Source organism: Aphanomyces astaci (assembly GCF_000520075.1).
Source record: "Aphanomyces astaci strain APO3 unplaced genomic scaffold supercont1.5, whole genome shotgun sequence".
Classification (NCBI taxonomy): Eukaryota; Oomycota; class Saprolegniomycetes; order Saprolegniales; family Verrucalvaceae; genus Aphanomyces; species Aphanomyces astaci.
The window spans coordinates 634,947-662,388 of record NW_009798268.1 but is presented as its reverse complement, the minus strand read 5'-3'; the positions used below and the strand labels follow the sequence as shown (position 1 = coordinate 662,388).

Here is a 27,442-nt window from a genome sequence, read left to right as displayed (position 1 = left end):
TTGGTGAAATGGTATCAAAGAGACAGGTACAGAAAAGATTTGAAATATTTCTCATAAAGTTTCGAAACAATTGGGTGCGCTTTTTTTGGGCGGACTGTATGTAGCTCGTGGCCCTGCTACTTTTTTGACTGGCACAATCACATCATAGATGGAATATATATATGGTGGTACAGTAACGTTAGGAACATTGAATCTGTGTCATGCGACATGATGACCAAGGCTTACGCGAGGTCATCTTCTGCTTTCTGTGGTTGTGTGTGTTGTTGGACAAAGGTGTGAGAGATTTGGGATGATGTAGCCTTGGCTTTTTCCTGGTACTGAGAACACACCTCATTTGGTCTTGACCTAGGTATGTACCGGTATACGTATAGCAGTACCTATGTGTAAGTGCCAAGTGCAGCATTGCGTATTGACATTCCATAATCCCCAATAATCCAACTGACTGTGAGTGAGTATACCCAATTCTATCCGGATCCGTATGTGCGTCCTGCTGCTTCTATAGTATACTAGTACTTCGAAGTAACGTACTATGAATAGTAACAAATATATCATGTGGTACAGTATGAAATTGAGAGCCCCCCCACATTCGAAAGAAACAAATAGTTATACAATATCAATGCCTTGTTTTATTTCATTCAAGTATTGGGGTCATTGCTGTATTTTAAATATTATGAAATATATGCGAATTAAGTGGCTACGTCAAAACTCGTACTTTATGCAAAGCTACAAAGATGAAGCTATGTCGATGTCGTACCTAAATGGAACTCATTTTTAATACCCCCCCTCATGTAGCTCACAATTCTAAAATCGAGTCGAGCGTAACGTTAGACGTGGATTTGAACAGCGCGCGTTCCGTGGAATCGCGGGAGCATCATGGCAAGTGTGGACGAAGTGATTCTTCGTCTGTCTGGCGAGATGAAGGACACGCTGGCAAACCTGGAACCCATCATTCCCTTTGACGTGCTCTCCGCGGACAATCAGCTTCATGATGACGATTGCCTCGGGGTGATGATGGAGCAGTTCTCGACCAATTTGCCAGAGCTCGTCACCCGCATGAAGCAAATGGTGACTCTCATGGAAACGAACACAAAGATGTACGATTCTCTCAAGGTGACGTCGAGTTCGATGAGCAATCAGACCGATTCCACGTCGGACGACGAAGACGACGATAGCGCAGGTGGGGGGGTGGATTCGCGCCAAAGTTTGTGGTTGAATGACACGGACCGCCCAAGTACCTTCACGGCAAAGGATAGCAGTGCGTTCCACTTTCGCGAAAGCGTAAACCGTTCGTCGTCATGGCGGGCGAATGTGTTTGACACGACCACTGCTTCATTCCACCCTCGTTCTACTTCGACCACAGTTTCTTCACACGATGACCTTCCTGGCAAAGAGCGGCAATCGTTCAGATTCAGCGAGAGTTTCAAGAAACCAGCCACCGTTCCACGAAGTCGTCAAGGAAAGCCCATGGCGTCCCGCATCCGTCTGGACATCGTGCCCCCAGCAGGCATACCCGTACCGTCGGAGCAACCTAGGCAATCATCGCATCACCATCGACATGACTATTCCGTCAAGTGGACACACGGAGACTTGGGCATTTCATTGAACAATTTCACCAAGGATCGCCGCGGGTTTCAGATCTCAAGCTTGGAACAGTCTGCCCAGTGCTTCACCACAGGTATTGGCAATGCTCGATTAGGCGATATGTTGGTGTTCATCAACCACCACGACGTGGAGCTGTTGCCTTGCGACCAAGTCAAGGACATCTTGTTGACTGCGCCTCGGCCGATGGAGCTGTTCTTCCGATCGAACCCCAAGATTGTCACGTCTCCAACTTCGGCCGAACAGTTCCGCGACAACCAGCGCGTGTTTGAAGAAGGTGACGTGGCGCCGCATCTAAAGCTACCAGAAGCGCCCATGCACTGCACCACAGACGTGACCGAGTCCGTGTACAACGACGAGCTCGAGGACTGGCTGCGGCGCCAAGACGAAATGCACAGCGCGCTGGTGTTGCTGCTCACGGAAACCCTCCTGCAATGCGAGTCGTTGAAGGCAGACAACTTTGACGAGCTGCAACGCATGATGGAGCGCGCGATCGTGCAACGGCGGCGCGCGTCGTCGGCGGCCGTGGTCTATCGAGGTCTGGTGAATCCACCTCTTGGGCTCGACCATAGTACATAAACCAACGCATTACCAGTCGAACCCACACTTGTTTATTAATTCCAATGAAAAAGAGAATCCCTGGAATCATATCCATAGCCTGTAGGCTTCGTTGTTGTTGTCGGTGTATATTGAGGGGGGCGGGGGTCTCTACCACGAACTGCCCGTGCCAGACTTGGGCTTGACGAACGAAGCGTAGTCCCACTTGGTGTCGACGGCAAACGGCTCGGACAACACCGTGCCCTGCGCATTCACGCGCGCAATGACAATTCGGTTGATCGTGCGGCAATCGCGGTAGTAGCACACCTTCATGACCTTCTCCAAAAGCTGACGCGCTTGGTCTTCGGTCAAATCCGCGTGCCACTCGTTGCGCAAGATGGGGGTCGCCAAGTGATGCCCAAAGCCCGTAGCAAGGAAGTCTCCTGTGAACGCACATCCGATCAATGTGACTTGGCCGAGGAACGGCTCGTTTTTGTCCATGCCGGCAATCAAGAGCGTGTTCCACAAGGGGTCGAACTTGTTGCGGCGGTGATACAATACACGCTGCAAGTAGTGGTAGATTTCGGGGGCAGTCAAATCGCACTTGTCGTCGAGGTTAAAGTCAGTCACAGCCATCGCGTCCAGGTGGTCCGTGAGGAACTGGAAGTCGCTCAGCTCTCCGCCGGCACCGACCAACGTCGAGTTGTGCACCGACACGATGCGTCTGTTGTCCGTAAAGCGAGCAAGGGATCCGTACGAACCCAAAGTATCTGCCGCCATGAGAACTCCGCCGCGGTACTTGACGGCAATTACGGACGTGCCCGTCACGATGGGGGATTGTGTTCGTTGCGCCATGGTAAGATCGGCTTGGGCTTCTTTCTCGCAATAATGACCCCACACACTTGGATTTGGGTATTAGTTTGTACAGGAAAACCGAGAAAAAGTGGTTGAAATCTATCACATATTCAAATTCAATCCTTATACCTTATTGAAGGTCTAAAATCCATATACGGTATAATCAAAGTAGTATTCAATTATATAGGTGTTTAGAGGGATGCTTTATAAGAGGTTTATGTCCACAAGTAAAATCCAAAACGTTACTTTGGAAATGCCGATGCAGTTTGGTGGCATCATGTCAATTTACGACGACTTGCCTTGCCCGCCTTGAACGACATCGTACCCCACAGCAACATGGCGTATTAACTGTTAGTAGTAAAGCTGCATACCAGCTACACATGCGGAAATTGGCGTGCTTTGCACCGATAACCGAGAGGCAGGTGGGCTAAGTAATTCATGATGCCTAGAGCTTATGTGGTGGGGCCTAATCTTTTTGCTTCTTTCGGGGTCTTTCGTCTTCGCTCTCTGAGCTGGATGATGAGTCCGACGAACTGGACGAACTTGATGAACTCGACGAACTCGAGTCGGACGAGCTCGACGACGATGACGAAGATGAGTCGTCGTCCTTTCGCTTCTTGGAAACTTTCTTTTCGGGTTTGCCATCCTCGGCTTGCTTGTCTCCGCCCTCATACACGCTTCGCTCAGGCGGCTTGTCCGTATTGAACGGCTGCCGCAATTTTGGGTTGGCCAGTTGTTTGGAGCGGCTCGGTCGTCTGACGTACGCTGCTTTGCCCTGGCACTCGAACGTCCAATGGCCCTTCTTTAAGCACTTTTGGCACGTCGCGTTTGCTGGATCTGCCGTCTTTCGACCCAATCCCGGGCGCACGGCTCCAATGACCATGCCGCCTCGCGCTTGGGGTCGGGAGTCCGCCATGGGTCAATAATTCTATGGAGGTGACCGAACCTCTATAATATAATTCATTTATTCTCTATCCCGTAAAATCTTATTTACAACTGTTCCAACAATCATGACCCCAGTTCTATCAATTTGCCACGTCATAATATCACTCTCAAACTCCACTCCGGACTATTATTCAAGGATCAAATTGTATTCACAATCAAGCAACATGCAGGCGTCGTTAGGTTTCAAACTCACGTTCAGATGGGTTGCTCCAACGAGACTTGCATCAATTTCAGGATCGCGTCCATCACAACGGTGGCTTGTGGGGTCATGTAGTGACCATACTCTGTCGCAGCAAGCGAATGTGTGGGTATGATTCAAGATTTCAAGGTCATTTACACCAAGTTCTTCGGTCCCTGGAAGGTATTGGTGTTCCACTGCCGGCTAGAAAGGATCGTCTAACGTTACATGGAGAAATAATACTATTGAATACCAAGGGCAACGAGTGTTAAGGTCCTGGAGAGCCAAATTGAATGACCCACTGCACATTGGCATTCATATGTTCGTAATCTCAAGGCCAATTGTACATGTACAGGAGCGCGTTCATTGTCGACGCCTGCACTGCCAGTACATCGGGACTGGCGTGGCATTCTACGGCTAGGAAATGGATGTACCGAGGTCAGTCACACAAGCAAAACGAGGACCAATCCTAACTGATCGAGTCAGGAACCACGGTGAGCAGGTTGTCTAATGAGTAGCTCGCAGCCCATCCAAGAATTTGGTGTGCTCTGCCAGCCGCGTGGCAGCCTGCACGCCACGGTTGATGCTACCCTAACGAGAATGCAGATGAATCAAACCGTTCGTCCTATATCCTTTATAGCACTGTACAGAAAGTGTGCTCGTCGCATTTCATAATGCCGCGAACGAATAAAGATATGCGGACTCCCACAGTACTGTACTCCCTGGCCAACTAAGTACTACATGCACCGACACAGTACCTCGAACCCTCTTCGACGCAACTCTTTTGTGAGCCATAAGTACCAGTACTTCTCGACCAAATGAAACATTGCTGCCAATGTTTGCATGTGTTCACGACGGAATCGGATTGGCTATTAATATTACTTAATTACGTCCAATCCGAATGAACTTCTGACAATCGCAAATCACAGGTGCAACTTGTCCACGAGCACGTCCAAGATCAATGGCTCGTCCTCCGTCATGTAATGATCTTTGCCTAGAGCCACGTCGGTAAGCTCATGGCGGCAAGTGTGGTATGGTACCATCGATGAAATGGAACTCGGAGTTCAACCCATCCGCCACTTGCTCTTGTTCCGACGCAGGAATGAAGCGGTCGTCTGTCCATCTTTCATGAGTAGTTACCATCACTTGGCCATGTTCAACGCACCTGGCGCCCCAAACTGGACGATCCACTTTACATTGGCCTTCATTTTCTCGTATTTCCACGGACGATTGTAGTACCCTGAAGCCCGCTCGCTGGCGTCTCCTAAGAAACGCCTTCGGTGACAAGCAAAATGCAGTAGAGGGCGTACTACCTAGATCTGTCACGCATGCAGATACCAGAAGCATGCCTACTCGGATTATCAACCAAAGGACTATATATTATAGCGTAAGTGAGATCAAATGTACCAAGGAATTCAGTCGATTCAGCTAACCGCATCGCTGCTTCCGCTCCTGAACTGTGCCCGACAACCACCTACGCAATGTATGTGTTACGTGGAATATGTAGCTACAAGCATGTTACAGTGTCTCGATCGCATTTCATAACGTCGCGAATGAAAGGAAGCCAGATGGACTCACGTGCACGGTGTGGGTCTGGCATCGACGTCAAGACTACCTACACAGGTCATTATACCATGGAGTTTGGTGTGGCGCCACGTACTTCGCATCCACGCTCTCGAAGTTCGTTGGCCAACCATGCATACCAGTTGCATTGTTCAATGGGGGTACACCCATTGCCCGGCACGATGAGTACTCGCGGCGGCATTGTTGTTCAAGAAAATATGTCATCCTGTAAAAATGAATGCGTGTTGATTTACCTGTGACAATATATACTCGGATACAATATCCAAAGAGGGGCCAGAAATACTCCAAGTGCGATGGAAGAAGGGTTGAAGAAGGGCGACCACGCCGCGGAAACGGCGGCGTTGATCCCGAAAGCGCGCGCCCAAGCCGCGTCGGGCGACCTCGCCGGCGCGATTGAGGCCCTCTTGGCATTGGAGAAGTTAAGCCGTCTGCACAACGACTTGGCGTCGCTCACAACGTTGGTCGTGGAAGTGTTGACGTTGTTGCATGCGCACAAGCAATTCACGCTGCTCATCGAGCATGTGACGCTTCTGTGCAAACGACGGGCCCAGAAGAGTCAAGCTATCGGCAAGATCGTCACGACTGCCATTGCGTTCATCCCAGACGCGCCGACGGAGGAGTTGCGCGTGCAGCTGATCCAAGCGCTTCGGACGGTGGCGGACGGTCGCATCTTCTTGGAGAAGGAGCGCGCGCAATTGACACAGTGGCTGAGTCAGATCAAGGAAAAGAACGGGTTGATCAGCGAAGCCGCGGACATTCTCCAGGAAGTGCATGTGGAAACGTATGGCGCGATGACCAAGTTGGAGAAGGCCGAGTTCATCTTGGAACAGGTGCGCTTGACACTAGCCAAGAAGGATTACGTGCGCGCGTACATCCTGAGCAAGAAGATCTTGCGTCGCGTGTTGGAAGAAGACAACTTTGAAGCGGCCAAGATCAAGTTTTACAAGCTCATGATCGAGTACGACACGCACGAGAACAACCCGCTCGAGCTGTGTCGCCACTACCAATCCATCTTTTCGACCAAGACTCTCACGCCCGCCGAGAAGTCGGACGCGTTGCAGCACGCGATGCTCTTTGCGGTCATCTCGCCTCATTCCAACTTGCAGCAGGACATGCTCCACCGCCTCGCGCGCGAACCGTTGCGCCTGGACTTGCCGGCGTTCGACACGCTCATGAAGCTGTTCACGACCAAAGAAGTCATCCCGTTCCCGCTGCCCATCCCGGGCTGGGACGTGGCCGCGAGCAGCCCTATCTTCCAGGACCCCGTGCGGGGCGCGCAATGGTTGGAAGACGTGCACACGCGCACGACTGAGCACAACATCCGCGTCGTGGCCGAGCATTATCAACGCATTCGGCTGCCGCACTTGGCCGACATCATTGGGTTGTCGGAAGAGGTACGTTTGGTTCTGGTTTTCTGTGGTTCTCTCGTCCTTGCTTGTGAAGTTGTATGTATATATATATGTATATGAAATATATTTATATATATATGTACAAACGTTGTGTATGTTTCGGGCTCGTTTATATATATATATCGAGCCCAAATATATACCATTTATATAACTGCATCATCGTTATGTGTACGGATTGGTCATGACGTTTGTTATATTTGTTATATTAATATTGTTATCGAAATATACTGGAATGCAAACAGTTGTGTGTTTTTTTCTCGTGGTGTAGTTGACCGAGTCGCGCATCTCGGCGTTGGTGAGCAACGGGTCCGTGTACGCCAAGATTGACCGCCCGGCCAAAATCATCTCGTTCCACAAGACCCAAAGCCCCGAAGAGTTGCTCACGAACTGGTCCACTGACATCTCCGAGTTGCTCCGCCTCGTCGAGACCACGTGCCATCTGATCAACAAAGAAAACATGATTCACAAGGTATAAGGAGGACGGATGGCTGCATTTGGGGCAAGTCATAACCCATCTAAACATCAAATGAATCGTCGGCTTCTTGTTGCAAGTGTGATCCGTTCACAGGCATGTACTACGTAGTAGTAATATGTACTATTAACACTACTAGTAAATGTAAAGTACTCAAAGTTATTAATAAATTCAAAATAAATTCAAAACAATTCAAAAAAATATACAAGTACATACTAGTATTTGGTACTATTTTGTAGCAGTTAGTTCTTGTAACTACAGTATCGATAAATGTTCGAGAGATGTTCAATTGCGACATCAGCGTTCACCAATAGTCTATTCGTAATGTATATATTGTTGTGTAAATTATTCTAAACTGGAGTAACATGGAGAATAACCAACCAAAGTACTAACGTTACCTCCGGCCGGAAATAAACCAGCCCTTTGGTGAAAATTGATAAAATTGGTGTTTGGTTATCTGGTTATGCCCTAAGTATGCTTGTTGTATACGTCTTAGTATGGCCAGTATCCCCATTCTACCTGCATCAACCAATAGTCAGCAATAATTTCAACTATGTTTTGTACAGAATATAAATTACTGCAGGTGTTTAATATAATCAGTATCAAATCGTGACAGATATCCGGATACATGTATTTCGTCTCTATAACATAATTTATTCCGGTAAATTCTGAAAAAACCTCCAAGAATGAAATGGCTGGTTTATTTCCGGCCGGAGCATCAACGTCGAATTAGTGTGTTACCTCAATTAGTGTGATACGAACCACCTTGTTTCGATCGATAGATTTGGCGATGGATCGATTTAACAGTAAATTTTGGGTCAAAGGACTATAATATCCCCTAAAACCAATACTACGTAAATGTACTGTTAGTAGTAAGGCACTATAGAACCGCTACAACGACAAACTAGTCCCAAACTGCCTCAACACAGTCCAAAGGACGACTTCAGATGCTTTGGGAGCAACCAAACTCTGTACATCGATCACATGCGTATTCTTGTGTGATTGTTGGGCTGCACGAAGATGGTTCTGGCATTACAGAAGCGACTCGTCGTCTGATGCGTCGTCGAACTGCCCCGCGACGTTGGCGTCCAGCGACGGCACGACTTGCAAGATGGAATCGAAGTGCGCCGCTAGATTGGCCTGCAGAACAAGCAAGGTGAAACTTTGTGTCGGGAGTGTAGGGAGAAGGAGGCGGGGAGACGATATACCTCGCGGGCGCCATTCACGACTTCGTCCTCGTTGTAGATCCAGTCCCCTCCTTGAGGTTCGTCGTCTGCACAGTTCAGTTCGAATTGAGAAAACACGTGGATGTAAAGGTCAATGACATATGGACGCACCATCGTCGTCGTCAGGGTTGAGTGCGGCGGACGCGGAAAACGCATCGAACATCGCTTGGACTACATCAACATGCAACGGATGATCGACGTGGAAGATTGGAGGGATTCGTCGTCGTACGCTGCTTGTCGACGTCGCACGGCACGAAGCGAATCTCGTTGACTTCGTCGTCCACGTCCAACTAGAACAAGGCGGAATGGGTCAGGAAACAACGAGGAGTGGAAACGGTCGCACTTGGCAATAGAGACATGGCTCGGGGAAGCTGCTGGTGTCACGTGAAATCGCATGCAACGACAAGAATGTCATATCCCATGCGTATCCCACGACCCCTTCCGATTCTTGGCCAAAGATCCACGCCACTCGCCTACAACCACTCGCTCAAGCATGATGCATCCTCGCACTTCCAACGTACGCCGATGTGACGTAGAGGTTTCCTGTGCCTTTGGATTCCATGGACGGGGATGCATCGTCATCATCGTTGGAACCATACGTGTTGGTGTACATGCGCACATTCAAAAACGTCGCAAGGACATGCTCGTCGGCGTCCAAGACTGGCGCGCCAGTGGTGCCGTTGACGTCGGCGAGGTGAAGCGCGTTCATTTGAAAATGCCATCAAATAGCCAATCCGTTTCCAATAATATAATTCATTGGACCAATCATAAAACGCCAATGCGTCAATTTTAACCAATTACCGTAAACTACTGTAAGCTCTTCGGCTCCTTCACCTTGAGGGTGATGCTACTAGGGCAATGGTCTGGCTCTGTTCAAGCCCATGGTCTGGAGTGCCTGACGCAGTTTGCATGACGATGTCTCTCGATGTATGGCAGCACTACGGTAGGAGGCCGGCCGCAAACCCTGAAGATCGCAATTTGCGCCTATCTGTATCAGGGGAAATGGACCAATGGGAATGGATTCTTCATATCCCAACTTCAGCGTCGACCGAACTCTGCATGGACATACAGTACCGGTATGATGCAGGTGGTTCCTGCAGTTGCGTCTCAATTCACTGGGTCTGCTCAAGCCCCGCGACGAGGACGCGCGAGTCGCCGTCCCCCCTTGGCTTAAGAACCACTTCCGCTTAAAGGACAACATTAGCGAGGGACGAAACTCCTGCCTGGGGCGACCAGATTGCCGGCATGTGATTGGGTAATATTTCCAGGACTGCTGTAACTGATCGAAACACCAGAGAAAACCAACGACGACACGATCCAACAAGCCACCACCATGTTCGACGACTTGCTCAAGCTTATCAAGAACAGCCCACGGTGGGCCCAGTCGAGCCTCGCACGTCGACTAGGCTTTAGCTTTAGCTATGGCCACAGCGACGACGACGACGACAACCCAGAGTCAGTGGAAGGTACACCTTGCCTAGCTCCATCCTCGACGACTGCTACCAAGGCCACGCCGTCACCGACATGTGGTGTGTGTAGAAACGGACTGGACAAAGCTCCAAGTGTCTGGCACAAAGCCACCTGTTCGAAGTGGCCATGCTTCTGTCGTGGGTACGTCACGATTCTATCGTTGGTAGAAATTCTTCCTCATCCTTCCGCGATCCTCATGTCGATGCGCAGTGAACGGAGTCATGTACGTGTTTGGTGGATACAACGAAGGCAATTGCCACTTTGACTTGTACGCGTTCAACCTTGTGCATCACCACTGGACCAAACTCGACAACCGCGGCGGCATCGTTCCTGGTACCACGTCGCACACACAATGTCCCCCTCTAGTCTCTCACCGTTTGCCTTTAGATGGCAGGGCCTCCCACGCGTGGTGCGGCGCCACGGACGACACGAAACTGTACTTGTTTGGCGGCAGCGGTCCCCACTGGGGCCAAACGAACATGGGCAAACTGCTGCAGTACTCGCTCCTGTCACAGGAATGGAGCATCGTGGCCACCACGGGCACGCATCCGCCGCCGGGGTACGGTCAGAGCCTCGTGTCCATCCGCCACAAACTGTATCTCTTTGGCGGCACCTCTGGCCATGTGTACGTGAACGACCTGTACGTGTTCGACGAAGTGCAGCTGTCGTGGGCGCTGCTGCCCACCCACGGCGTGAAACCGTCCCCTCGATACAAGCACCAAGCAGTGGTTGTGGGCACCGACATGTACATTGTCGGCGGGGGGCTGTACGACCCGCCCAAGGGGTCGATTGACATGCATAAGTTCGACACAATCACCTCCACGTGGAGTGCCGTCGTCTGCCGCGGCGATATACCATGCTCACGCATCGCACACACCGTGTCCGTGTATCCGTCGGGACCGTGTCCGCAGTTTCAGCTGTTTGGCGGGCGCGATGAAACCGGCATGCGATTGAACGAGCTGAGTTGCTTTGACGTGGCCACGTCGACGTGGTCTCGCCAGGTAGGATGACGATGTAGTCCAGGGCCTTATATATATGTGGCTGTAGAACGACGACAGCAACGCGCCGGACGCAAGGGACTTTCACACGAGCGCGATCTCGGGCGACTGCATGTTTGTGTTTGGCGGGTCCAACGGCGATGAGCGAAACAGCGACGTATTTCGGTACTCGATGCGATATACCCCATCGACCCTGGCTCTCTTGGCCATCCAAACCATCCAGAAACACGCGCGGTCCAACCGGCGGCTGCAGCGCCAGCTGCGACACGTGTACATGCCGATGGAGCTGCATGCCGCCATCGACACGCTCAACACGCACGTGAGGGTGTCGACCAACGAAGAGTGGTACCCCCTGCCGTTCGTGACATCGACGCCCCCGCGAAGCCTGACCTGCCGAAGCAGAAGCTCCAGTGCATATTCGAGTACGACGTGCGAAGAGGGCGGGTACTCAGTGTGAACGTACACGCCCCCTAACAACATGGCCCGAAAGAAATGCGTGAATGTGTGGATGTCGTAATAGAAAGTGTGTGTGATCTTGAAAGAGGTAAAGTGGCTAATCATAACGGGTGCGGCTTGTGAGGGCAAGACCGACTAGTAAACACTCCCATGCAAAAGGTTGACATCGATACAGTACGGCAAAGTGCTCCAGGCATACTAATATTTTATTCGCCAAACTATCTTCGAATTACTCAATCGGACAATCGCCACATCATAGTCGTTCGGTCGTTTCCCCCAGTGGACACAATGTACTTGTCGTCCTGCGTGAACCGTACGTTTGTCACATGGGAGCAGTGCCCTTGTCCTGCAATCCACTTGGCCTACGAAAAGTCATGTGATAGTTAATACTAGTTGATGTGAAATGTGAGACGATAACTTCACACTAGTAGTTTGAAAGTTGGCGACTATACATTCATAGTGAGGAATACGTACGCCTTTGGTCAAGCATGGATATCGAAACACTTTGACGTTTGAACTGTCGTCGCCCGTGGCCACAAACGTGCGTGACGTGGACGCGCACGTGGCATTTACGTCCGTGCCATCGGCAAACTCGGGCCAAATGCCCTGCACTGGCCACCCCAGGACACACGTCCATGTGTCCCACACCACGTCCTTGAGCGCGCGCGCCGACTTCATTTGCTTGCCGGTCGTAGTGTCGCAAAAGAGCAGCTCGTACCCGCTGCAATTGGACTACCAAAAGTTGAGATTCACACCAATATAACGTTATGAACCAATGGGTTTCATGGGTTGTGTACTGTACCTGCAAGTACTTGCCATCGCGTGAAAAGTCTACGTGTGTGATGGAACTCTTGTGTGCATCAAATACCTTGTGTTTGTGAATCCCTCCAGAGGCGGCGTCAATTGCATAGAGATAGATCTTCGAGTCGTGGGAGCCGAACGCCGCCATCGTCCCCGACGCGTTAAACTTGACGTCACTACACTCCCATGTATCACTACTACCTTTCAACGTCGGGTGGGCGTACCTGATTGCAGCTTTGGACGGATGGTCTTCAAACACGATCGTCGTCGACGGATGTTCGTAAAACCCGATGGCCCCGACTTTACCGCCTTTTTTCTTGCCTCGCCCCACGTCGCCCCCGTATCCAATGGCGAGCATCGTTCCATGGGGCGAAAATGCAATCGCACGCGCCATGTCCTCCAGTTCCATCAGCACTACGGACGTCTTGGCTTGGCGGTCGTACATGCGGGCGATCTTGTCATCGCCGACAGTGACAAACGCCGTCGGGTCCAACGGGTGCACGGCCAGCCCCCACGTCTCCCCCATAAAGTGCCCCCCCGCGACGGTTTTGAGAAGCGCCCCCGTGCCCACTTCGACCTCGAATGCGTCGCTGCTGAGTGTCCCCACGAGAATTTTCTTGAACGTCGAGTCCAACGCCACGCTTTTGATGGTTTTCGCCCGAACGCTGCTCAAGTTCCCACTCGCGTCGATGGAAAACGAACTCGTTTGCTGCAGCGACTGGTTCCACACACACACTTTGCCGTCCTTTCCACCCGAAACGACCGTGTACGATTTGTCGGGCTGGAGCACCGAGAAGAGCGCCGAGAGCGACCCGTCGTGCGCCTTGACGCTCTTTGTCACAGTGTGGCCCGTCCAATGGTACAAGTCCCCGTTGTCGGCCCCAGTGAGCGTCGTCTGGTCGTAAAAGCTGCACGCGCACAGCAGCGGTTGCTGCGTCGCAAGTTTGCCAAATTGACCTTTCACATGCGACACGGTTTTCCCCTGCAACGTCCAAAACAGAATGTGCTTGACGCCGCCCGTGACGAATGCCTGCCGAGGCAATGCAATCGCAAACAAGTTGACGTTCTTATCGCCTTTCGATGTTGTCACGAGCCGCCCATTGCTCCACGCCCCGCCCTTGTCTTCCCATATCGCCAAGCTGTGGTCGTCGTCGTCGCCAACGCTCGCGATGGTCTTTTCGTCGTGGCTGAACGTCACACTCACTACCCCTCGGGCATGGAACCCCGTGAGCACGCACAACGTCGCGCCAGACTTGGCATCCCACACGCGAATCTACGAGCCACATCAACACACGCACCAAAGGGTCAACTTCACCCTTTTCTTATGGACAACCCAACGCTGTTTCAACCATTTTGAAAACGAGCTCAATCAACAACCAACTTTGGAAACATTAGAAAACAACAACGGCAAGATGGAATCAACTGCACACTGGCGCGAGCGACGACTTGGACAACCTTACCGATGGTTTCTTCCCGCGCTCCCCCGTTGCTACAAACCGCCCCGACGGAGACATGGCCATGCACAAAATGTCATCCGAGTGGCCTACATGATGCTGCGCATCCCGTCCCTTGTTAATATACGCCAATGTGAGCTCCGCCCTTTCTTACCTTTTGGGTGTTGGTGTCTCGGTCATATACAATGCCCACGGCCGCTGCATGGTACACAATCTGACCGTCGGCGTTGTATCGCAAGTTGTTGCGGGACAGTTCCGTTTGGTAGCCAAACACCCTACCCCCATGCCCGTCAGACCGAATGAATGACGTGGCATCCTCCTGTACCATTCCAGTCGCATGGTGAGCTCTGGTTCGCGGGGGTTCTCTTTGGGCGGGTTACTCGGCGCTGCGATCGCCCCTATCCACGGCTTGACTGCCATAAACTCATCCCCCGCGTCCGCGCCAAACATGACAGTTTCTAAAGTGTCCTTCTTGGTCCCAGCATGATGATAGGTCGATGGCTTGCCATCGTCGTCGTCCTAGAGGTGTCAATATGTGAATCTTTCTTCATATATACATATATATTTTCTGCCAAATTCCATACTAGTACGGATGCATACCTCGTCAGGGTCCTCGTCTCGAGTCGCTAATACTGGTTTGGACGGGGAGACCAATGGAGTTTTGTCGTTCCTATTGTCATCTGCCTGACCCTCGACCTGAACATGTTTCCACTGCATGATCGTTCGATCCAGTCCGCCAGTGGTGATCACGTGTGTATCATTTCCGAGCCACCGGACGTTTGTCACATGAGACGAGTGCCCAGCGTACGAATATGAGACACTGTGTTTGGCGACGGCGGGGTACCGGAACAGCTTGACCTGGCCAAAGTCGTCCCCCGTAGCCACCAACTCCCCCGAATGACACCGGTGGACGGCGTTGATGTCTGTGCCGTCGGCGCACGCGGGCCAGATACCCTGGACCGGCCAACCCAACGCACACGTCCACGTGTGCCACTGCACGTCGCGAAGGCTCCGCGCAGACGTGACTTGTTTGCCGGTATTGGCGTCGGAAAACAGGAGCTCGTACGCGCCGCAGTTGCTCTGGAGGTACTTGCCGTCGGTGGAAAAGTCCAAGTGTGTGATATAGCTGTTGTGGCCTCGAAATACTTTGGTCACTTTGGTGAAGCGATTGTCGCGGATGGCGTACAAGTAGATGGCATTGTCGTGGCTGCCCACTGCCAGCGTCGCATTGTTGGGGGAAAACTTTATCTCAGAGATCCACTCCTTGGACGGCTTGTCTTCAAACACAATCTCCAGCGAATCCGCTGAAAATACCACCACGCCCCCCTCCTTCACATGCTTCTTCCTCTTGCCGATGCGACCACCGAATCCCACCGCGATGCAAAACGGCGCAGCGTTCGAATACGCACACGCCCGGGCGACACATTCCAACGATTTGACCCGCAGCTGAAGCCGATGCTCCGTGCTCCACACCCGAAGCGTCTTGTCGTCGCCCACGGTGCAATACTCGGGCTTGGCAGGGTGCACTGCCAGCCCCCATAGCTACGACATCGCACCATGTGAAGTTTCTTTTAGTGAGTGAGGGGGGAGTAAGTTATTACCTCGTCCTGGCAATGGCCCTGCGTGACAACGGTGGCTTTGGTTCCCATGCGATCGAATTGCACGACATCGCTGCCAGACGTTCCCAGCAGAATCCGCGTGTGCTCCGAGTTGAAGCACACGCTGCGCACGCCAAACAACGACGATGACGTGGCAGCGCCTCCTTTCTTGGACGCGTCCGGGGGTAATAAGTTGAACAGTTTGGTCAACGGGATGGCAATGTCAAAGCTGTGCAATGCACTTAGATTGGCATCCCATACGATCACTTTGCCGTCTTTTCCGCCACTGATCCATTCGGCCTTGGTGGCTACACAACAAACAACCGTTGAAATGTTTCCATGTTGAACTTACTTGAGAAAACACCAAAGTAGGCAGAAGACTTACGAGAGGCAAACAGGGCGTACGCTGGGCCGGTGTGAGCTTTGAGCACTCTGGACACGTTTTTGTCGTCCAGAACGTACAGCGACCCGTCGTGGGCCCCCACAATCAGCTTGGACGACGGTTTGCCAGTTGTGGGCACGGCAATCGCGCAGTAAAATACCTGGGTCGGAGTATTTTTACCCAAAATGGCCTTCTTCCCATTGAGGTTCCGACCTTGTTCGGCCCAAAATGTAATGGTCTTGTCCCCCAACGAGATCCATTCATTCGTCGCGGCATAATGGGTCAAATGCATCAACTATGTCATAAATATATAAATTTGGTTTCGTAGGTGTATATATATATATGTATTAAATATTTAAATAGGACTTGAACAAGGATATGTGATATTTTATTGATAGAATTGTACCGTGTTTCGAACGCCCTTGGAGGACGCTACCAGCACGCCTTCCTTCCATTTGTAAATGGCAATGCTGTGGTCATCGTCGTTTCCCATCGACGCCAACGTCGTGCCGTCCTATTCATACAAAACACTCGGTTTCATAAACAGTCTGAAACCCAATATATGAATTTTATATATACTGTATATTTATATATATATGTATACCGTGGAAAAGCTAAGGACAGGAACTGCGCGCTTGTGGAAACCTTGGAGGCACGCCAAGCTCACGTATTTCCCCCTCGACCCGAGCTCCCACACGTGGATCTTGGGCACTTTGCCCATTTGTCCTGTGGCCACCGTCTTTCGATTTGGATGCAAAGCGAGCCCGACAATGTCATCGTCGTGCTCCTACATATATATATCGTTAAAAAGTGCAAAGACAGGTAGATATATATATTGTCAGGATATAATTTCAACTTGGAAAAACTGTTGCGAGTTGTTGCTAGCGTCAAACACGATCCCCAGCGCTGCGGCATGATACACTATCCGATTCGCTTCCATGTACCGCACATTGTTGAGTGCGTTCTGGCCTTGATACCTAGAACACTTATTCATTTACTTCATTTATTCAAGAAATACGAATGACTCATCTATACCCGTGGACGTGTTGCAACGCCAAGGTCGTGGCAGGAGGTTGGGCGTTGTCTACCATGGGCAAGACGGATGGCGGGACGATGGCGCCAACCCACGGCTTAACAGCCATGAATTCATCCCCGGCGACTTGGAATTCCACGTCGTCGTCGTCATCAGTGGACAGTTCATGTGACACGTGGTGGTGGTTGGTGGTGTTTGACGAGTGTTGGAGAGGAGACGTGGGCTGCTTGACGGCCGAGTCGTGTCGCCACTGAAACAAACACCGGTCTTGTCCACCCGTGGACAGGAGAAACCGGTCACCGGCAGACCACCGGACGTTGGTCACATGCGACGAGTGGCCGAGGAAATCCACAAACCCAGCGTGTTTGTGCACACACGGGTACCGAAACACCTTGACCTAAAAATCCAGTGCATAGTACTCGAGAACGATATTCTCCACAACATCCTACAAGTGAGCAACAAGGCCGTACCTTGCCAAAGTCGTCGGCGGTGGCGAGCAACGACCCCGAGTGCGACCGGTCGACGGCGTTAATGTCGGACCCGTCGGCCTCTGGCTGCCACATGCCCTGTACTGGCCACCCCAAGATGCACGTCCACGTGGCCCACTGCTCGTCCTTGAACGCCGACGCGCTGGTCACTTGTTTGCCAGATTTGACGTCGCAGTACAGCAGTTCGTACGCCCCAGAAATGCTCTATCAGCACAACCACGAGTGTCAAACTCGAACCGTCGTCCAAACAAACATATCACTTTTGTATATCTTGACATATCATTTGACTATATATCATTTTTTTCGTGGGCAAGTCAGGTAGTACTAACTTCGCCTTAAAATATCATAAGTCCCACGGACATATCATTTTTGTGACATCATATCATTTCTCAGTGTATGAAAATACATGGTGGTACATATGAAGACAAACCTACCTGCAGGAAGGACCCATCGGCAGAGAAATCCACGTGCGACACGAAGCTGCTGTGCTTTTTGAACGCGTGTTTCTTGGCGCATTGCTTGGTCAGGTCGTACAAGACAACGCTCGAGTCGTGGCTGGCGATCGCGAGCGTGCGGCCAGTGGGGCTGAATTTGACGTCAGCAATCCACTTTTTGGTGTCGTTGCGCTCGTACACCTTGGACAAGTCCGACTCGACGAGCACGACCACGCCGCCGCACTTGGGGTGCTTGTTGGCTTTGTCCTTGCCGGGCACTTGGCCCCCAAGCCCCACGGCGAGGAGCTTCCCGTCCGGTGAGTATGCCACCGCGCGCGCCATGCACTCGAGCCGGACGCTGCGCAGGACAGTCCTGGTGACGAGGTCCCATACGCGCAACCACCGGTCGTCCCCGACCGTCGCCGCCTCTTGCTTTGTCGGGTGAGTTGCCAGGCCCCACAATTCGTCCACCGAGTGTCCGCACATGAGCGCCGCCGACATTGTGTTTCCCTTGACGCTATCAATCACAACGTCATTCAACAGGAATCGAAATATATTATTGACACTTGGGTAGACGTACTTCAGCTCGTATATTTCCGACGACTGGGTGCCGAGCAGAACCATCGACCCGTCGGACGACAGACAAACGCTTTGGACCACCACGCCGGTTGTGTGCAGCAACACGTTGCAGTCGAACGTGCTTAGGCAGGTAAGCCCCGTCTTTTCCGCCACCCATAGCTTGACAAGGCCCTCCTTGCCGCCCGTGATCAGTGTCTTGTCTTGCGCGTACATGGTTTGTACAGCCGCAGCATGCGCGTTCTCGACGATCGAGCGGAGGTCGGGGCGTTGAAACAAGTACAGCGCCCCGTCGCTCGTTCCAACGACAAGGGTCATGTCGGTGCCAAGGGTGACCCAGGCGCCACAGAGCAACGGCTGCAGTTTGCCCTTTTTACCAAAGATTCCCTTATTGCACTTTTCTTTTTCCCAAAATTCAATGTACTTGACCCCGAGGATGCAAAAGTGCATGGCGTCGGTGGGGTGCCACACCACGTGCAAGGGAACTGCCTTGTTGCCCTTGGCAAACCACGTGAGCTCAGCCGTGTGCCACATATCTCGAGTCGTGTACACGCCAATGCTGTGGTTGTCGTCCGCCCCCACGGACGCCAGTTCGTTGCCGATCGTCGAAAATGCCAGCTGGATGATCCCACGCGAGTGGTACCCCCGCAGCGTCACCAAGGGCTTGACCGCGGCTATGTCCCACACAATCAACTTGGGCGTTTTGCCCGTCTCGCCCGTGGCAGCAATGCCCTTGGACGGATGCATCGCGATGCTTAAGACGTCGTCTGTGTGAGCCAGGAGGTGTCGCTGGGTCTTCGCACCGGCGTTCAGGACGACGCCGACACTAGCTGCTGTGTACACAATCTCCCCAGCGTTGGAGTACCGCACATTGTTGCGGGCGTAGGCGTCCTACGATCATCAAAAGGGCTTAATATGCAGAGATGGTGTAAATGGAGTTAGGGGGTGGATAAGGGGAACCAGCAGCTGACTTCTTACTTGGGCGTGGTAGCCGTATATCCAGTGCAGCGACAGACTTAGTACGGGCGCACTCGCGTCTAACGGCGGTACTTTGGAGGGTGCGACAATTGCGCCTTCCCACGGCTTGACAGCCAAGAATTCGTCGCCGTGGTCGGCTGTTGTCAGCCGCGTCAAGTCCTTCTCGACGGCGGAGTCCGGGTCCATCTGCAGCACTTGTTTGAGCGACCGGTTGGGAATGTCAAACGGATCAAGGCCATTGTGCTTGCTGTCTTGTTCGACAGCATCAAACCACACAAATAGGTCCTTTACGTCGGCATTGGAGAGACAGTACGCGTGAAAGACGTCGCATGAAATGGTGTCGTCGCTGCAGATGGGGGTCGACGGGGATACATGCAGCATGTCTCGGAAGGCCATCTCGGCCAGTCGTTTGATGGGCTCGTCATCCAGCATGTCCATGGTCTTGTGCTTGTCGTCGATGACAATAATTTTCGCGAGCCCGAGCAATGTGGATTTCAACTGCAAAGTCAAACCGTACTCAACGCTGCAGACTAATAGACAATGGAGAACGTACCGAAATGACCACTTCGTCGATTTGCAAGCCATCTATATGGCAAGGCGGTTAGAAACGATGTTTTGTGTTGAGACGACACATACTGTCTTCAGACATATCCCAGCTGTCGTACACGAGGTCAATCTTGTCGTCCAGTGGCGCAGTGCAGATGAACACAATACTCGCGAGGAACTCGAGCGCGTCCAGCAGCTTGGCGTCAGATTCCCGAGTCAGCTCATCGAATAGAACCCCAGCATCATGCGCCATTTGGTTGGGCGATTTGTTGAGCTGGCAGGCGACGCTAATGCACATGGTGGTGAACTCTGGCTTGGACATGGCAAACCCCGACGCGTGATCGAAGAAGTTTCGCCAGAACACTTCGACTTCGTGGATGCTAAGGTTGTCGAACGGAACGATCTCATCGATCAACGCCGCTCGATGGGCTTCCTGGTTGTCGCTGGGACTGATCCCGATGACATTCCCCATGGCCACCTCGTGTCAGGACTCGCGTGTTGAGTGCCCTTTCGGGAATTGGATACTTTTAGATGAGAATCTATTTGGAGGGGTGAATTCATCTACTCATTGTACTTTATTACTATTCTAATAGTAATAAAGTAAATAAATACAATTACTATTGAAATAGTAATTGTATTTATTATAATTTCAGTGGGTTTTACCTACGAGTAGTACTAGTTTTGCCCAATACAAAATATAGGTCATTACTAAATTAGTACATTTGTATTTCGCTTGCAGATCAAATGAATGTGATACTAGTATTAATAAATGAAACCGTGTAAATTAACTGTTAGGTGCTAAAATACCCCAGCGACGACATGGAGATTCCACAAAAGAGGATCCACGGGCAGGCTATCGCAACCGCTGTGACCATGGAGGTCCGTGATGCCCACACGTCGGATTGGATCTTCTCGTCCATTTCGTGCTTTGCCGCTTGAAGTTGCGTGAGCGCCGTTAATTTTGCCGACGCAATCGACCCATCCATGTCAGAGACTTGCTTGTGCAATTGTGCATGCAGTTGAGGCATCTTTGTCTGCTCCGTCATATGGAGGTCGTGGGCCAAACACTTTAGTTGGTACTCCAAATCGCCAAGGGCTTGACCGCGTTCGACTTGGTTCATTCCGACTTGCGATATGAAGTCCGTCAGCTTCGACGACTTGGATCGCACGCCAGCTTCAAGGACTTCGTATGTTGATTCCATTTGTTTCCGCAAAGCTTTGATATGGTCAACTTGGCGCCGCATGCTTTCGACGAGTATGCAGGGCCCCTCGTCTGAAGTCTGACCGTCGGTGCTTTCCAAATTTGCATCAAGTTGGGCGTGCTGCGGGATGACTCTTCTCGACGTCACCGACACCTTCTATAATAATGCAATAACGGCTTCATCGTCATTCAATCGGTGTATGTAGTGCCCACCTCATCTGAAGTCATTTCTTGACGAGTTGCCACAAGAAAAGTGTCTTGGATCTTCCTTCGGAATGTCGTAAAGTGCTAAGGAAGGTTTTGTCAAGGGCATAAAACTAAACATCGAGGAAAGCAAAATACGGAGGAATCCAGCGTCAAGCCAATCGAGTGGATGGCATTGTGTTGAAAGTACAGTCGTCCAAAGCATTGCTTTGAGTTGAAACGGATGTCGCAAATGTCGTTGATAGAGACGGATATAACCCCAAGGGCTTCGTCGTCTCGGCAAAGCGACATGGTATTCCCACCCAGGTCCACCCATCCCTCGGTCTTTACGCGCTGCTACGAGTGAAACCATCAGATATCCAATTGGAAATGGTACTAGAAACGCACCGGTGCTTCTTGCCCTTCTTGAACCCAGCATTTCGTAATTCGGAACGACCAAATCTTCCTCAATGACCGATTAAGCTTATTTAGTCGTCTTCGAATCGTTATGGCATCGACCTACATTAAATAGAAGTGCATTTACATGGGAAAGATACATCACGTACAGGTTGGGTAGCGCACTCCAGCGGCAAAACCTCAAACAAGATTGGTGGCAACAAGCCATACACTGCATCCAGTTCCCGTTGATACTGATGCTTTGCAATTGCCCCAAGGATGCAACACAGTGCCGTAAACATGCACTGCTGAATCAGAAAGCGATTCGTGTCGACAATTGTCGTAACAAGAACGTGGATGCCATCGTGCGAGTGTCTGCTCCAGTTCGCCAAATCTACTTTCTTCGTGCGGCGGATTTCAAGCAAGAAATCGATAGCCGACTCCATCCCATCGCTTGAAAGCATGTCGTCGAGACGGCGTGTCGAGCAATCGAGTGTCTTGGGCATGATCTTCATCCGTTTGGGGACTGGTTCCCGGGTGTCCAACACCTCGTTATCGCTTTGATCGCCGCTGGCATTGCTGGAGCAATCCGTGTTCTCGGTGCTTGTCCTTCCGTCGTGCTTGATGAGATGCATTCTGCCCCCACCGCGTCGTCGCTTCACCATGGCAAATTCTCAAATGCGCGCGCAACTTTTGAAAACGTTATCCGGAAAATATGTATCCGGATATCGCCCTTTCAAGACATGAATTGGGGACTTGGTGCAACACAAATGACGCGGAATGCCCAACGCCCTGAAATTTCACGCAGCGTTGCGGCCAACCATTACGATTCTCATCATCTAGAGGACTATCTCTCGTCATTGACGTGTACTTCGTAATGTTAAGGATAGGAAGTCCTGGCATCGGTACAGTAATGGAACCAGCGCCTTCCCTGTGAGAGTTTGGCTTCCGATGGTTACGAGGCCTAGGTACTGGCGAGAGATCCTTTACTATACGTATTCTATGCAGTGTCACACACGAGCGATGGGCTCGGACTAAGCTTAGCCACCGCCGTTGTATCGCGACTTCCAGCACCGTAATCACCAGTATGTAAAGGTTCGAGCAACCGTGATTGGTCAGTCCGAGTTTTGATAGGCTGTTGCAGTCAATCGTAATACGAACCAGCCAATCAAATCCAAGTTGTCGTTGGTAGTCATTTTCGCCAAAAGGCAACAAACACCAAGATCGCATTGTTCAACTTGCTCGCCCTCATGAACACACTCACCCTGCTCGTGCTCCTCTTCGCCACGATGGCGATGTGTGTGGGCCACCAGAAAAACACGATGACTTTCGTGTATCACCCGAAGACTGCCGGTGGAGTCAAGGGCTTCATCCGAGTCCGCTACTTGTACCGGCATTCCAAGTACGTCGGCGCGGTCATCGTGGCCAACCTGGACGTCAAGCACGCTCAGGGAGATGCCTTGCATAAATCAGATGCCAAATGCGTTGGTCCGATCAAGCAGTTCAAGTGGCACATTCACACCAAATGGGAAAACCCAACGTCGTCGGGCTCCCTGTCTGCTTGTTCGCTGGCCAAGACATCCAACCATTATGACCCCGATTATGCGTGCGGACCTGCGTCGGAACACGTGACGGAAGCCAAGTGCAAGGCTTTGACGCCTCACTACAAGTGCACGCCGCACACGTACAAAGCCAACCCGAAAGCGTGTGAGAAGGGCGACTTGTCAGGCAAGTTGGGCGATTTCCACGTCAAGAAGGGGAAAATTCGAGGCAAGTGGTACGACCCACACTTTCCGAAGCCGTCAGAGGTCACGCCGAGCTGGAACATCATTCTGCATGCGGTCTGTGGGGCTGACACCCCTCGTTTTGTGTGCGCCAAGGCAGTCAAGTAGGCGGTCGATGCCAGACTCCAACAGCACTTGATGCGTTAACATGAACGGACAATTTCATATTGTGTGTCCAGAATACAGTGTTGTTCGTCCGACTTATTTCGCGCTCCCACCTTTCTTGTGCAGTAGATAGTCCCTGTAGACGGCGTCCACATCGGCCACAGGATGGTTCCATTGCGTGGATCTAGTAAAAACCGAACGCTGTATGACTCTACCAACAGGGCAAACGTTTCGTACCTTGTTGTGAAGTTGCGAAAGTACGGTTTGCCCTTGGGGGTCAGTTGCATATCCCACTTCTCCGGCAATGTCGCCGCCAAATACTTGTGCAAGTCGGTATGGTTGGTAAAATGTAGTACCTATCAACACCTTGATCTTGAGCAAACCTCCATCAAGGACATCAAGAAGTCCTACGGGGGTGCTTAGATTCGAGACGGCCACAGCTTTGCCCTGATCGTCTTGGTTAGCTCTACCTCCCAAATGAAAACTCCCCTTCTACCTTTGCCTGCGTCGGCTTTTCAGTCACCGGACTTCGTTGGATGGGCCCCCCTGTTCGTTTTGCAGTGTCCATTGGCATGTCCACTTTACTCGTCGCCTTGGAAATGTGTCAAGTGACTTAACAGCCTTCCTTCGTACTAGTACCGGTTTGGCGGACTGGAGAGCGTGATCAGCCATTTCTTTGTGGCTTTTAGTAGTGTCCTGCGGACGCACAGCGTCTGTGGCGCTCGTGGAAACTCGGGGTGCCTCTTCTTGTCGTGTTGTAGCCTTGTTCTTACTCGGTTCCTACGAACGTTGTCACATGAAATCACGAAAACGCGTAGTATTATTTACCTCAGCAAGTGACTTTAAATCTAAATTGGTGGTAGCCTTCTCCTGACATTTAACGAATATGCTCAGTTGAATATAATATGAAGGATGCTGTAGAAACCTCATCGGGGATGTTGCCAGTGCCACTACTTGGCACGTCTCGTCGATTCTAGTCAAAGAGGAATAAGACTGGAATATATATATATATATACGTTTTCGATTTCCTTAGAAGGAACTTTGCGGCCATCGTTGTTGCTCTATAGTAGTTGCTCGTTACATCGACATGCATTGAATATAAAGAAACGTGAGTGTTGGTTACAGGTGATGGAGTCCCCTTGGCCTTCGATTCCTCGGCTGGAAGGTCATGTGTCGTGGACTGTAACGAGTTCAGCTTGGGCAGCATGTCTTTGGACTTTGAGATGGCCATCTAATATAATGTAATGAAAAATATATATAAATATTATTTTGCAAGTCGACATCTCCATACCGATGCATGCCGGGGTATTGGCGCTATGGGTGTTGGTTGCGGGGTAGCAGTGTCCATCTTGGGCTTGGATAAGGACCGCGTCATGTCCCCATTCAATTTCAGCAAGAAATCTACCACAAGATTATATATATATATATTGCCATCCATTAACCAACACTACACACGGTACCTTCGATGGAGAGGATGCCAATGGTATCAGGATCCAAACTGCGAAACAGATTGCGCTTTTGGGTCGCATTGAGGGCCAATCCAAAATCATCGAGCACTTCTTCACACGAGACAATTGAAATCTATCCACACACCATTGTTTCGAACACGGTACGCTTTTGACAGTCGCAGCGCACCTTTCCAGGGGAGTCGGCAACTGCCGCCATAGCTTTTTTGAGTCCGTTATACGGGCGTTCGGGGCACCTTGCGTTCAAAATTGCCTTGATCGCAGCCAACGTGGCAGGCGCTGCGAAGTCTTGCACGTCCAGCGGGTTGGACGCCTTGAGGTGGAGGGCCACGAGCTCGTCCTTGAGCCCTTGCACTCTACAGCTTAAAGTGTAAGCGGATGTTGGGAGAGATATATGTATGCTGTATCGTAAGACGTGCTTTTTCTCCGACTGCGCTTGGGTTTCGGCCACTTGGTGTTTGAGCTGGTCGTACTTTCGCTTCCACTTGGCAGTGTCCGACGCCGCGACGGTGGCTTCTAGGTCTAGGGTCTTTCTTTCGAGCTCTTGGATGCGATCTTTTAGAACGAGTTCACTCGAGTGGTGATGCTCAATGGATGATGGCTGAAGTGGCTTTGTCGTTCGATCCTCGACAACGTTCGGCTGTTTGGGTTGCTTGGATGGGACGACAATGGGCAAAGTTGATGTCTTGGAGTTTACACTTGGCAACAATACCGTTGTTGGGTCTGCATGGTGTCCTTGGCCCGTGGTTCGAATTTGAAAGTGCGCGTGCAATTCAATTTGACCGGTGCATTTCTAAACGACAATTTGACATCGATCCACAGGAGCGTGCCACGTACTTCGGACACGGGATGGTAAATGGAAAACCACGACTCGATCCCGTACCCTTCGCGCGCCATCATGGACGCCACCGACACTTCCGTTTCTCCAATCAATTGGTCACTTCGAGGTTGTTTGTTGTACCTACAATGAAAACGCATTGAGACGAATATATATATATAGACGAGCAATATATTATATATTGGCACGTACACTCGAATCAACAGCTTGGGGGTGATGGTGCGCCCTAATTTCAAGTGTTGCAACATGGCCAGCCATTCTGCTTCAAAGTTTTTGTTCACGTCTGGGTCGAAGAAGTTCACCGGCCTGCACATTCATCAAGGTGATGGGCCCGATATTGTGAATAATATATATATATATATATTCTTATGTATACAATATATATACCAATTGGTGGGGGTGCCCACGACTTCGTAATCGCTGGCTGTGATAGGGTCGTACGCTGTGCAATATAGCGTTGGCTTGTCGCTGGTCTTTGGAACAGTTCGCCGGACACTCAACACGACAAAATGCAACCGCGTCGGTTGGTTCTTGGTGGTCGATTTGGTTTTGCTACGTCACCCACGGGTCATCCCATCGGCCTAATTGTTAGCAACTACGACAGCAACTACCTCGTTGCAGGAATTAGCTTGGGCAACGTCGTGAATGGAATCAAGTTTTCGCCCGTGCTGTCGGGTTTCCCGAGGATTGGCTGCGTGTCTACATACACGACCGGTCGGTCTGATCGATGGATGCACTCTTTGGGTTCGTCCACCGAGATTTTTGTCGAGAAATTCCACTGCGGAGTGCATCCCCCTACACATCCCCCCATATTTCGAGTTGAATACGACAACATCAAAATAGTATTTCAACATGTAAGTGCAAAGCATCCACCCACCTCCTTCGTCGTGGGGTGTGTGGAAGGTATCCCCCTGGGGCAGCAGTTGCACGAACGTGTAGGCATTTTGAAGCCCCGCCAAACACGACTTGAACTCACTCCAAGACATCCACAGACTCATGGGCCGGTCGATCACTTCAAAGTGCACGCGAAGGGTCGAGTGGGTCTGCCGCACGAACGATGCGATCGCCGGGAACTTGAGCACCGACTGGATCACACACGGCAGCAGGCGGAGGTTGGACCTGTCCAGCGCCGCTTGGTCCATGCTGATTTGGAGGCTCGCCGCCGACACGGCCCAGAAAAACGGCACGCGGTTGCTCGTCAGTACACTGCGCAACTTCGCCACGAGCGCTAACATTCATATTCAAATATATATATATTCTTATAAAAAATATTTCATTAATCCGAAAAATGATATTATTTTTTAAAGATACTCACGAAATATAACTCCAATATTTCATTAATCCGAAAAATGATATTATTTTTTAAAGATACTCACGAAATATAACTCCATTAAAAAAATTATCCCCATGGCGATGATATTATTAGACCATACCATCGCTCTCGAGGAAG

General features: G+C 51.0%; 11 protein-coding genes across 14 annotated transcripts; 4 read left to right on the top strand and 7 right to left on the bottom strand.

Moving 5' to 3' along the window:
- Positions 1 to 806: 806 nt before the first annotated feature.
- H257_02991 (hypothetical protein) lies at positions 807 to 3,023 on the bottom strand. The gene has a single exon (XM_009826864.1). It carries the CDS (start codon positions 2,989 to 2,991, stop codon positions 2,308 to 2,310), a length of 684 nt encoding a protein of 227 aa, XP_009825166.1. The 5' UTR covers positions 2,992 to 3,023; the 3' UTR covers positions 807 to 2,307.
- On the top strand, positions 812 to 3,029 carry H257_02990 (hypothetical protein). The gene has a single exon (XM_009826863.1). The coding sequence runs from the start codon at positions 874 to 876 to the stop codon at positions 2,176 to 2,178; it is 1,305 nt and encodes a 434-aa protein (XP_009825165.1). The 5' UTR covers positions 812 to 873; the 3' UTR covers positions 2,179 to 3,029.
- A 292-nt stretch (positions 3,030 to 3,321) lies between these two features.
- On the bottom strand, positions 3,322 to 3,918 carry H257_02989 (hypothetical protein). The gene has a single exon (XM_009826862.1). The coding sequence runs from the start codon at positions 3,905 to 3,907 to the stop codon at positions 3,458 to 3,460; it is 450 nt and encodes a 149-aa protein (XP_009825164.1). The 5' UTR covers positions 3,908 to 3,918; the 3' UTR covers positions 3,322 to 3,457.
- A 1,044-nt stretch (positions 3,919 to 4,962) lies between these two features.
- H257_02988 (hypothetical protein) lies at positions 4,963 to 5,884 on the bottom strand. 3 transcript variants are annotated; one of them, XM_009826860.1, is made up of 6 exons: positions 5,775 to 5,884; positions 5,637 to 5,729; positions 5,522 to 5,588; positions 5,280 to 5,463; positions 5,155 to 5,229; positions 4,963 to 5,108 (listed from the first exon to the last, which is right to left on the bottom strand). In XM_009826860.1, exons 1-6 carry the CDS (start codon positions 5,877 to 5,879, stop codon positions 4,997 to 4,999), a joined length of 636 nt encoding a protein of 211 aa, XP_009825162.1. In that variant the 5' UTR covers positions 5,880 to 5,884; the 3' UTR covers positions 4,963 to 4,996. The 3 variants fall into 3 exon arrangements, with proteins under 3 accessions (XP_009825162.1, XP_009825163.1, XP_009825161.1); XM_009826861.1 differs by having other exon boundaries at positions 5,155 to 5,378; positions 5,428 to 5,463; XM_009826859.1 differs by having other exon boundaries at positions 5,155 to 5,463.
- An 84-nt stretch (positions 5,885 to 5,968) lies between these two features.
- Positions 5,969 to 7,658, top strand: H257_02987 (hypothetical protein). The gene is made up of 2 exons (XM_009826858.1): positions 5,969 to 7,092; positions 7,376 to 7,658. The coding sequence occupies exons 1-2, from the start codon at positions 5,992 to 5,994 to the stop codon at positions 7,580 to 7,582; spliced, it is 1,308 nt and encodes a 435-aa protein (XP_009825160.1). The 5' UTR covers positions 5,969 to 5,991; the 3' UTR covers positions 7,583 to 7,658.
- Positions 7,659 to 8,372: 714 nt separating this feature from the next.
- On the bottom strand, positions 8,373 to 9,514 carry H257_02986 (hypothetical protein; the record flags this gene model as incomplete). The annotated part of the gene is made up of 6 exons (XM_009826857.1): positions 8,373 to 8,719; positions 8,788 to 8,852; positions 8,917 to 8,976; positions 9,035 to 9,095; positions 9,149 to 9,278; positions 9,327 to 9,514. 6 exons carry the CDS (start codon positions 9,512 to 9,514, stop codon positions 8,612 to 8,614), a joined length of 612 nt encoding a protein of 203 aa, XP_009825159.1. The 3' UTR covers positions 8,373 to 8,611.
- Positions 9,515 to 10,099: 585 nt separating this feature from the next.
- Positions 10,100 to 11,873, top strand: H257_02985. Of its 2 annotated transcripts, none has more exons than XM_009826856.1 (5): positions 10,100 to 10,271; positions 10,345 to 10,416; positions 10,525 to 10,608; positions 10,663 to 11,276; positions 11,323 to 11,873. In XM_009826856.1, exons 1-5 carry the CDS (start codon positions 10,139 to 10,141, stop codon positions 11,728 to 11,730), a joined length of 1,311 nt encoding a protein of 436 aa, XP_009825158.1. In that variant the 5' UTR covers positions 10,100 to 10,138; the 3' UTR covers positions 11,731 to 11,873. The 2 variants fall into 2 exon arrangements, with proteins under 2 accessions (XP_009825158.1, XP_009825157.1); XM_009826855.1 differs by having other exon boundaries at positions 10,486 to 10,608.
- Positions 11,874 to 11,906: 33 nt separating this feature from the next.
- Positions 11,907 to 20,524, bottom strand: H257_02984 (hypothetical protein). The gene is made up of 20 exons (XM_009826854.1): positions 20,110 to 20,524; positions 20,027 to 20,058; positions 19,474 to 19,971; positions 18,500 to 19,386; positions 17,920 to 18,436; positions 17,468 to 17,689; positions 17,000 to 17,394; positions 16,821 to 16,941; positions 16,569 to 16,751; positions 16,371 to 16,478; positions 15,968 to 16,259; positions 15,586 to 15,890; positions 14,585 to 15,526; positions 14,310 to 14,503; positions 14,139 to 14,259; positions 13,991 to 14,083; positions 12,755 to 13,803; positions 12,532 to 12,706; positions 12,204 to 12,461; positions 11,907 to 12,091 (listed from the first exon to the last, which is right to left on the bottom strand). The coding sequence occupies exons 1-20, from the start codon at positions 20,489 to 20,491 to the stop codon at positions 11,963 to 11,965; spliced, it is 6,903 nt and encodes a 2,300-aa protein (XP_009825156.1). The 5' UTR covers positions 20,492 to 20,524; the 3' UTR covers positions 11,907 to 11,962.
- A 278-nt stretch (positions 20,525 to 20,802) lies between these two features.
- On the bottom strand, positions 20,803 to 21,408 carry H257_02983 (hypothetical protein). Its single transcript, XM_009826853.1, has one exon. It carries the CDS (start codon positions 21,261 to 21,263, stop codon positions 20,811 to 20,813), a length of 453 nt encoding a protein of 150 aa, XP_009825155.1. The 5' UTR covers positions 21,264 to 21,408; the 3' UTR covers positions 20,803 to 20,810.
- Positions 21,409 to 23,012: 1,604 nt separating this feature from the next.
- Positions 23,013 to 23,783, top strand: H257_02982 (hypothetical protein). Its single transcript, XM_009826852.1, has one exon. It carries the CDS (start codon positions 23,050 to 23,052, stop codon positions 23,689 to 23,691), a length of 642 nt encoding a protein of 213 aa, XP_009825154.1. The 5' UTR covers positions 23,013 to 23,049; the 3' UTR covers positions 23,692 to 23,783.
- H257_02981 (hypothetical protein) lies at positions 23,019 to 27,227 on the bottom strand (the record flags this gene model as incomplete). The annotated part of the gene is made up of 15 exons (XM_009826851.1): positions 23,019 to 23,872; positions 23,926 to 24,044; positions 24,100 to 24,135; positions 24,185 to 24,280; positions 24,328 to 24,468; positions 24,812 to 24,919; positions 24,980 to 25,089; positions 25,149 to 25,269; positions 25,324 to 25,510; positions 25,586 to 25,947; positions 25,992 to 26,115; positions 26,185 to 26,298; positions 26,380 to 26,544; positions 26,631 to 26,787; positions 26,870 to 27,227. The coding sequence occupies 15 exons, from the start codon at positions 27,225 to 27,227 to the stop codon at positions 23,785 to 23,787; spliced, it is 2,286 nt and encodes a 761-aa protein (XP_009825153.1). The 3' UTR covers positions 23,019 to 23,784.
- Between the last annotated feature and the right edge of the window lie 215 nt (positions 27,228 to 27,442).